At 36.7% G+C, this 10000-nt stretch overlaps 1 protein-coding gene across 1 annotated transcript in view; it reads right to left on the bottom strand.

Moving 5' to 3' along the window:
- Window positions 1-2227: 2227 nt before the first annotated feature.
- LOC125026456 overlaps window positions 2228-10000 on the bottom strand; it is a 14771-nt gene continuing 6998 nt past the window's right edge. The window contains exons 2-5 of the mRNA XM_047614918.1: window positions 9591-9723; window positions 6616-6832; window positions 4587-4719; window positions 2228-2664 (exon numbers count right to left, since the gene is read on the bottom strand). Of these exons, the coding sequence (XP_047470874.1) occupies window positions 2475-2664; window positions 4587-4719; window positions 6616-6832; window positions 9591-9713 (663 nt within the window). The 5' untranslated portion in view covers window positions 9714-9723 and the 3' untranslated portion in view covers window positions 2228-2474. The remainder of the gene's footprint in view (window positions 2665-4586; window positions 4720-6615; window positions 6833-9590; window positions 9724-10000) is intronic.

Raw genomic sequence — 10000 nt, forward strand, 5'->3', positions numbered from 1 at the left:
AAGTGAGAGGGCATATACATTAAGGATATATTTTTTTAAAGAAATAATTCAGGAGGGTATAAAAATATCAATAATATTACCAGTAAATATTACTAGCTATATTAAGCAGGGCGGCCACAACGAGACAGATACAAAGAAAAAGAGAGAGAGAAAGAATAAAAGAAAGACAGGAAGAGACCAAAGGATATATAAATTAACGAATGAGATATTCGATACCATACAAAATCCTTGATAATAAAACCACAGTTATCATCATATACAATATTTACTCATATTATTATTCACGAAGTCTCATTATACATAAACACACGAAGCACGGACATGAAAATAAACGCCTACACATAAATATCATACAATCAACATAGTATGCTGCCAGCGAATACATTATTTACAAAACTCCAAAGGGAAGAATATGCACAAAACACAATCAAAATAAGACACATGAGTGCTCCTTCAGACAAGACTAGAGACATAAGAAGGGTTTGCTATATGTGGCATCCCCCCACACGCACACACATAACAAAAAAAGATAAAAACATCTATATTAATAATGGTGATGATGATGATGATACTAATGATAATAAAATAGTTATCATAATCACAATTATAATCATAATGCTAATAATAATAATAATAATAATAATAATAATAATAATAATAATAATAATAATAATAATAACAATAATAATGATAATAATAATAATAATAAAAACATTGATAATAATAATAATAATAATAACGATAATAATAATAACAAAAACTATTAGTAAAACCAATTATAACAATACTATAGTAATACTATCCTTGACAACACTGATAACAATAATGATAACAATATTAAAAATATTACAATGGCAATAAAAATAATAATAATGACGATAATAATATTGATAATATTATGATCATCTTTATTGTAATCATTAATAATATTGACTATAATAATAACGATAATATAAAATATATATAATAATGTTAATGATAATATAAATAATAACAAACCTTTATGCATTAATTCATCCGTACCATTACCTAAAAACACAATCTTTCACCTGAATTTCTCTAAATACATTTTAATAGCATTTCTTTATAGAAGAAAAATAAAGAGTGGGTGCAATATAGAACAGGAAGACCAATATTCGCCACAAAGACAAATATATATATATATATATATATATATATATGTGTGTGTGTGTGTATATTGGATCACTCTGCTTTCGGGAAGCACTCTAAACACAACTAATAATGATGTTTAGATGTGATACATTCCAATCCAGATGTCTTTGTTTGTTAGATTATATATCAGATTATGATGAGTGGTTATACTTCTTTCTTACTCTCTTTCTCTTTCTCTAAACCTCTCTCTCTCTCTCTCTCTCTCTCTCTCTCTCTCTCTCTCTCTCTCTCTCTCTCTCTCTCTCTCTCTCTCTCTCTCTCTCTCAAACTTTCTCTCTCTCTCAAACTTTCTCTCTCTCTCTCTCAACCTTTCTCTCTCTCTTAACCTCTCTCTCCCTCTCTCTTTTAACCTCTCTCTCTCTCTCTCTCTCTCTCTCTCTCTCTCTCTCTCTCTCTCTCTCTCTCTCTCTCTCTCTCTCTCTCTCTCTCTCTCTCTCTCTCTCTCAACCTCTCTCTTTCTCTCTTTCTTAACATATCTCTCTCTTAACCCTTCTCCCTTCTCTCTTAACCTACCTACCTCTCTCTCTCTCTCTCTCTCTCTCTCTCTCTCTCTCTCTCTCTCTCTCTCTCTCTCTCTCTCTCTCTCTCTCTCTCTCTCTCTCCCTCTCTCTCCCTCTCTCTCCCTCTCTCTCCCTCTCTCTCCCTCTCTCTCCCTCTCTCTCCCTCTCTCTCCCTCTCTCTCCCACTCTCTCCCTCTCTCTCCCTCTCTCTCCCTCTCTCTCCCTCTCTCTCCCTCTCTCTCTCTCTTAACCCATCTCTCTCCTTCTTTCTCTTTCGCTCTTTTCTCTTTTTCCTTCTCTCTATTTCTCCTTTTCTTTCCATCTCTTTCTCTTTTTCCTTCCCTCTCTTTATCTATTTCACTTTCTCTTTCTCTTTCCCTCCTCCTCTCCCTCTCCGTCTCCCTCCCCTCCCCCTTTCTCCCCCCTCCCCTCCCTCTCCCTCTCTCCTTTCCTTTCCCTTTCCCTTTTCCCCTTCCCTCTCCCCTCCTTCTTCCTCTCCCCTTTTCTCTAAAAAATAAAATGAAAAATATAAAAAAATATAAAAAATATATATATGTACTTTTATATATACATATATATAAATATTATATTAAATACATACGTAAATCTCATACACACACATATATATATATAACCACCTGAATAAATATGGGACTCTGAAGTACCGAATATACACAATACACTTCCCAAGAATCCTTAAATCATTTCACTCATTTGACAAATTCAAAACAGGACACTGAGGGAGGATTCCATTCACCGGAACGGCGTAGGGCAAAGGAAAGAGGGGGGGAGTGCGTCCGGTTAATAGAACATCCTCCTTGAACTTCGTACGTCCCTTAAGACGTCAAGTAGCTGCATTCGGGATAGAGGACAGGATGGGTAGAGACCGTGGCAGGGTGAAGGATCTATCCCTGTCGCCAGCTGGCCCATGTGTGCCGCCAGCTGGTACGAATAAACAGGGGAACCGGGCCCTTCCATCACGACGTAGTTCCTGTTAGAAAGACACATGAAAATTGGTGTAATTATTCCGATTTATTCCGATTTACTGTCGTTGTTGCTCCTGTTTTTGTTATTGATGTTGTTAAATTATTATAATTATCATCGTGTTTTATCGTTATACATGTTAATATCAAGTTACATTATTTGTACTATACTAACATAATTAATTATATCATCATCGTGATAATAATTTTATCACGATTGTCATTATTATCATTTTATTCTGTAATTATTATCATTGATATCGTTATAATGATTGCTATCTTTCTCTTATTTATGTTATTCCACTGTCACTGTAATTGAAAGTTATTATGACTAACAACCTCTTCCAAAGAGTCTCGCTTATGATTTTCTTGAATCCTTGATATGATTATACACGCCGGAGAACAATCTAAAAGAAGACATCTTACAACTGCTGTTAATCGAGAAACGAATCTGAATACGAATGCACACGCTTGAATATTATATGTACAAATAGGAAAGGGAGAAACTACTTTATAATGCGCGTGTTCTAGAAGTCTGGAAAATTGGAAGGAGAAGAATATCTTGTTTATTTTTGCCATGTATTTCTCTCTTTCTCAAGGCTCTAATGCAATACAAAATACAGATTATTTTCATGATTAACATTTGCAGGAGTTTGAGCCACAGGTCAAATTAGATCGGAAGAAAATTATATCTACATCAATCAGGTCAATAATCAATTATATTTCTCCTATTCCGAACGGTCCGTTTAATTTCATTTCCGTTAACATTATAAATAAGTGCGAGCCGTCCCGTCTGCCATTACCCAATGCTTGCCCCCCCCCCCACCCCACCCCTTAATGCAGTCTCTCTTCGCAGGTTTAAAATCAGAAATACACAATACTCTGAGAAAAAAAAAAACACTAAGGCAAATATCTGTATCCTTAATTACCACACAGAGATCCGGCTTCACACTCTTTTCCTCGCTAAAAGGAGACAGACTCCCTTTGTCACGGAACGTAAAATCATGGCGGGTAAAATGGTCGCTTTTTAGAACGCGGGTGAAACATTCCACTGAGTTTATAACAGGATCTTATTTCATGTTCTTTGAAGTGCATTGTTATTCCTTTGTTATGGGCGTTATTGTTCTTGACGTTATTTTTGCCAATGTTATCATTATTATTAGCAGTATCATTTTCATTGTTATTATCATTATCATTATGATTAGTATGATTATTATAACCATTATTATCATCACTGTCATTGTCATCATCATTATCATTACCATTATCGTTATTTTTATTATGGTTTTCCACAATCAGACATCTATTACTACAATATTACTGCTAAAATATTATGGTAAATATCATCACCACTGTGGTTACTGTCAGTGCATCATAATTACCATCGCATTCTGTGAGACTAATTATAACGATCGTCTTATTATTATCACGACTTATATCATTATTATAATCATTAATATTATTTGCATGAAAATAATATTATTGTTACTATTGGCTGTAGTGATAATATTATCGTTATCATTATCATTATTATCTCTATCATCACTATTATCACCATTATCATCATTGTTATTAGCATCATTATGATTATCATTTATGTTATCATGGTTATTTTAGTCATCATTATTAATGTATCACCATTTTCGTAATAAAATTGTAATTACCATTTCAGTATTTACCACAACAAACTCAAATTTATTTTTCTGTATTATAAATTCTGAACACCTACAATAGTAACCAGCTACTGGGGAAACTTTATTCGATAACCTACACTATACTTCGGATTAGAATAAATACCATTGTTATAATACAGAACAAAAAACAAAACAAATGTATCTTATGACCACTATCATAATCATCGTTATCTTCTTACCCGTCAGTATCATTCTCGTCTATCATATATCATTACTGGCATTACTATCACCATTACCTAAAGAGAGCGATGATGTCCTTCTCCAGTTCGGTGAGGTCGGCGCCCGGAGGCTGAGCGTGAACTTCGCAGATAAACCTCGGCAGGCATGAGTAGAGGTCGAAGTGGAAGGTCGCGGTTCGGACATACATCCCTGGAAGTAGTGGGAGAGGAGTGTCGTTCGTTAATTTTAGGGGAGTGGCTTAATAAAAGGAGGTTTGAAGGTGGTTGGGTCGTTCGATGAATGGTGGATGGTGATCGGGTCGTCGCTGAAATGAGGTTGGTGGTGGTTGGTTCGTTTGAGGAATGATGGATGGTGATTGGTTCGTCGTTTAAAAATAGTCGGTGGTGATTGGGTAGTTAAAGAAGAGGATAACTGGTTCGCCTCTGATATTAAGATAGAAAGCTATTGATTGACGAAAGTTGTCGTTGTGATATACCGCCATGATAGAGAGGAGAGGGAAAATGCAGTTCGTTAATCTTAATTTTTGTTTTTATAATTTGAGGAAAGAAGAATGGAGTGTATCTGGTGTCAGTTTGTCTTAAAAAAAAAGAAAGGCAACTGATTAGACTTTTAGAAAATGTTAATGTTGACTGCATCCCTTTATCGAAATGGAAGATTGCAACTCCAAAATACACCCTTGGAAGCGAGAAAGAGCTCACTGTATGAATTCTAGATAAATGGCCCTAGGTGGAAAGGTGCGAAGTGACTGAATAGTGTCTATTAGCGGGTAAAAGTGCAAGCGTTATGCGCAGGTCTTTCTTACAGCCGCCGAAGTGAAAAGGGGAGTGTCATTAATTTTAGGCGAGTGGACTTAACAAAGAGAAAATTGAAGGCTGTCTTAAGAAAGATGACAGGTGATTGGTTCGTGTCTCGCGGAAGAAAAATAACCAGTTTATCCCTGTAAGAAGATAATTGTTTTATGTGGTCGAAAGTTTTGTTTTGATATAAACAAGAAACTGGAAGAGGGAAGAGGAGCATCCTTCTTTAATTTTAGGGATGACTTAAGAAAAAGAGGATTATAGGTGATTGCTTCTTAAAGAAAAAATAAAGGTGATTGAAATTATTAAAAAAGAGAATGAGAATATAAGTCACAAAAAGAATAACACAATAAATAGGAAGATTCATTACATGTAGGTGTGGAGACATAAGGCCTACATTTCATCGACTCAAAAAAACTCAACAGTGCTCGCTCTCTATCTATCTATCTCTCTCTCTCTCTCTCTCTCTCTCTCTCTCTCTCTCTCTCTCTCTCTCTCTCTCTCTCTCTCTCTCTCTCTCTCATTCTCTCTCATTCTCTCTCATTCTCTCTCATTCTCTCTCTCTCTCTCTCTCTCTCTCTCTCTCTCTCCCTCTCTCCCTCTCTCTCTCTCTCTCTCCCTCCCTCTCTCCCTCCCTCCCTCCCTCCCTCCCTCCCTCCCTCCCTCCCTCCCCCTCAGCCTCCCCCTCCCCCTCCCTCTCCCTCTTCCTCTTCCTCTCCTGCCCCTTCCCCATCCTTCCCTCAATCCCACATAACTTTTATCTTCCTCCACACTCCTTCTGTCTCGCATCGACCACTCCCTACACATCCACATCCACCTCCTCCATCCCCACTCACGTCCACACAGAGATCTCCTCCACCCATGTCAGCCAGCGTCCACATCCACCCCCTTTTTCCACATAAAAATCCTCCACATTCACACCCACGTTTACCCTCCGGCCCAACATTTCCTTGCTTGTTGGGGACTCAGGAGACGGAGACTGAGACTCAATGTAGGGATCGCCCTTCCCTTGGTCATCAGTCTTCGCTTCAACTAATTTTGCATGGCCTTCTCTTCTCCCCCTTTCCTTTCCCTTCTTTTCTTCGTCCCCTTCTTTTGTCCACTTATCATTAATCGTTAACTCATTTTTTCCCTTTTTGCCAAAATATTTTATCATGGTTCTATATGACCTTTGATGTCTAGCACATTTATATATTTAACCATTAACTATCTCCACGTTTACATAGCTAACCCCCTTCCCCGACGCCTACAACCACCCAACCCCCTTAAAACATGCAACTGAACTCACGTGATTTCGCCCGGAAGGTTTTCGCATACGATGGCTTGTCCTTGTTGTCCTCCTCGTCGTCGTCATCGTCGTCATCGTCGCGGTACAAGCTGTTGATGAAGCCGTCGTTGTTTTCGTCCTCGTCATCCATAATCGGTCGATCTCCCTTGCGCTGCCCCCTGGCGTGTCTTCTGTCTTCAGCGCCTCCGATAGCCCGGCTGAGTCGTCTGGCTGCTATCTGGAATTGAAAGGTTTGTCATGTAATTGATTTTTTTTAGGAGTTGGATTACGGACCGTCATACACTTTGATGATAGTGAAGATGATTGCGTTTCCTTTTATTGATGTTATTATTGTTGACTGATCATGCCCGGAGGATTCCAGGCACGGTCCCTTCTGCTGCATCGATATTCTTGCCCGTTCGCGTGGTCTCGTGCCAAGCCATTTCTTGTCCCCCAAGTCAGGTCGGGACAACAGCTTCCCTAGGCCCTGTTTTCCTTGGTCTCATAAGTGATCTGTTTGCTCTTACCCTTCTGTAAATGGTTACTGAGCTTCCCCTACCTCACTCATTCTTTATCGTCATGCTGCACCGTCGTTTCAATCTAGTCCTTGCGTTTCCTAGTAATAAGAACTCGGGCTCATGCTCCTCCAAACACGTTGTTAAGTCTCTTAAACCAATATATCCTAAATCTACGTCTGAAGTCGTCTATTTCAAAGCCAAGGATCGCGGTTAAGGATTGCTGGTTTAGGACTCCAGTGACAGTGTCCTATCTCCAAAGGGTTATTTTTTTTCCTATCCTGACATTCGAGGACATTCACTCTCAGTTTCGATTCCTTCGAAGACGACCTTGTAGGAATTATTCTTTATTATGACTGTAGTTGTGGTGGTTCTGGAGGTGCTGCTGGTATTATAATAATAGTAATAGTAATGATTATTATTTTCTTGTGTTGGATATTGCGATCATAATTATTATCATTACGATTATCATTAGCATTGTTATAACATTATTACATTAATCTAACTAATCTATCAAGTGTGTGTGTGTGTGTGTGTGTGTGTGTGCGTGTGTGTGCGTGCGTGCGTGCGTGCATATGCTTGAATATAAACGAAAACGCAATTCACACATACACGCACGAGCGGGCGCACACGCATCCCCATCCTAGCGTTACCTCCGCCATCAAGCGCAAACAACCTCCGGAACGCATGGCGACCCGACGTGAAAGCTAGCTCTTGGCCATGTGTAGGGATGCGTCACAGTCTGTTTTTACTCTATTATGATAGCGTGAATTGTATTCTTATTTTGTGCCTCTTTGTCGGGACGATGAGGGGGAGTGGGAGAGGAATGGAGATAAAAGACTAGCTACTCGTAAACTAGATGATCTTTCGGATGGGTGTTCCGTCTTATGGTTGGAAGGGCATCGCCAAAGCCTTGTTTACATCTGTGGATAGATGTCTTTCACTCGCTCTTTTATTATTAACATTATCGTAATCATGATGATTTAAATATTATTACTGTTATTGTTGTTCTATTTATCATCATTACAATATTTTTTTTTTTTTTTTTTTTTGCCGATCACTTACATTCCATAACTAACAGCCTACAGAAAATCACTTCTTTTGAATCAACAAATCAAGTGTTTTATTTTCTGCGGCGAACACAGGTAGCAAGCCCCCATTAGGATTGCAATACAATACAGATAGAAATAAATTGGATCAATTCTATCTAATAGTGTCCTTCAGACCTCATTAAGCCTACATCTGACACTATCACAAATCACGTAAGCCTACCTGATTTTGATCATTTTCTTAAGATCGACAAAGAAAACTACGGTTTGGATCTATTTAAAGAAATTATAATCAATATATAATTACTTTCAAGTCACTAAATGGCTGTATAAATAAAACCACAGATGCCAGGATTTATCTTTATGCAAGATAAAAAAAAGAATAAGCTGTATGAATGTAAATACAGAGTCGTGCTTAAGTTGCCAAATATCCTAATCTATGAAAAATACCTTCTTTTTTTAAAATATAATCATCCTTTTATCACAAACCGGATTTGGAAGAAATTAGATAAAAAGTACTATGCTAAATTAATGCAAATTGGTTCACTGTTCATCTACAGTTATTCATCATCATAACATACGCTTCTGCTGATATAAAAACATTATTTTTGCAAGATCTTAAAAACAATTATATGTATTCAGTTCTATAAGACATTCCTAATGCAAGATATGATAATATTTTTGTGTTTATTTTATCTGTCATAAACCAAGATATGAATAAAATAATTATCTTCTTTAGGCCTACCCTTCTGTCACATCGATTGATAGTCTCGAACATGATATCACTGAAGTAGAAATTAGAAGAAACAGACATTTTTATATATCGAATAATCTATAAGGATCAATAAACTGTAATTTGTATCTTTCATTAAGTCTATAATGATTTTAGAATATTTGCACAGGCCAATTCTGCTTGATTTATACTGTAAGAGATCGTAGATACTTTATTGTTTGGCATTATCAAAAAAATAATACCATGCATGGTATAAAAACCCACAATGAAAAACTAGATTTAATTGTGGGTTTTTATACCATAGTATCAACACGGTAATGTGTTTTCTTCTTTCAATACCATGCATGTAAATGTGTTTAGTGTCTGTGCGTATACTACTGAAAAGAACATATAAATGCATATAATTGCACTTTACGCAAGATTTTACCCCCCCCCCCAAAAAAAAAAAAATAATAATAAAAAATAATAATAAAAAAAAATAATAATAATAATAATAATAATAACAATAAAAAATAATGATGATTATAATAATAATAATAATAATAATAATAATAATAATAATAATAATAATAATAATAACAATAAATAATGGTAACAATAATAATAATCATAATGATAATAACAATAAATAATAATAACAATAACAATAAATAATAATAATAATCAAAACAAAAAATACACAAATGAAAATTCACTCACCCTGACGGAGGCCCGTAACCCCTGTCCTGATTCGCCGGACTCCTCCTCCAGCCATGACGTCACGAGGAAAAACAACGACACTAAAATCAACACGACGAATCGCCTGTGCCGATCCGGGCCCATCCTGCTGTTGCTGTGGAAAGATTGCGATGCTGTGTTAAGGAAACGGGTACTGGCGTTATATAGCATTGTTTGGGTTTAAGCAAGTAATGGCGTTAAATCGAAGGATTGGTTATAATTAAGTCGGTATTGGCGTTAAATAGAAAGATTGTTTTTAAGCAAATATTGGCGTTAAATACGATTGTTTATGTTTAAGCAAATATTGGCGTTAAATGGAACGATTGTTTGTTTAAGCAAATATTGGCGTTAAATGGAAGGATTGTTTGTTTTTGAGCAATAATTGGCGTTAA

The sequence above is a fragment of the Penaeus chinensis genome, chromosome 6 (genome assembly GCF_019202785.1).
Source record: "Penaeus chinensis breed Huanghai No. 1 chromosome 6, ASM1920278v2, whole genome shotgun sequence".
NCBI lineage: Eukaryota > Metazoa > Arthropoda > Malacostraca > Decapoda > Penaeidae > Penaeus > Penaeus chinensis.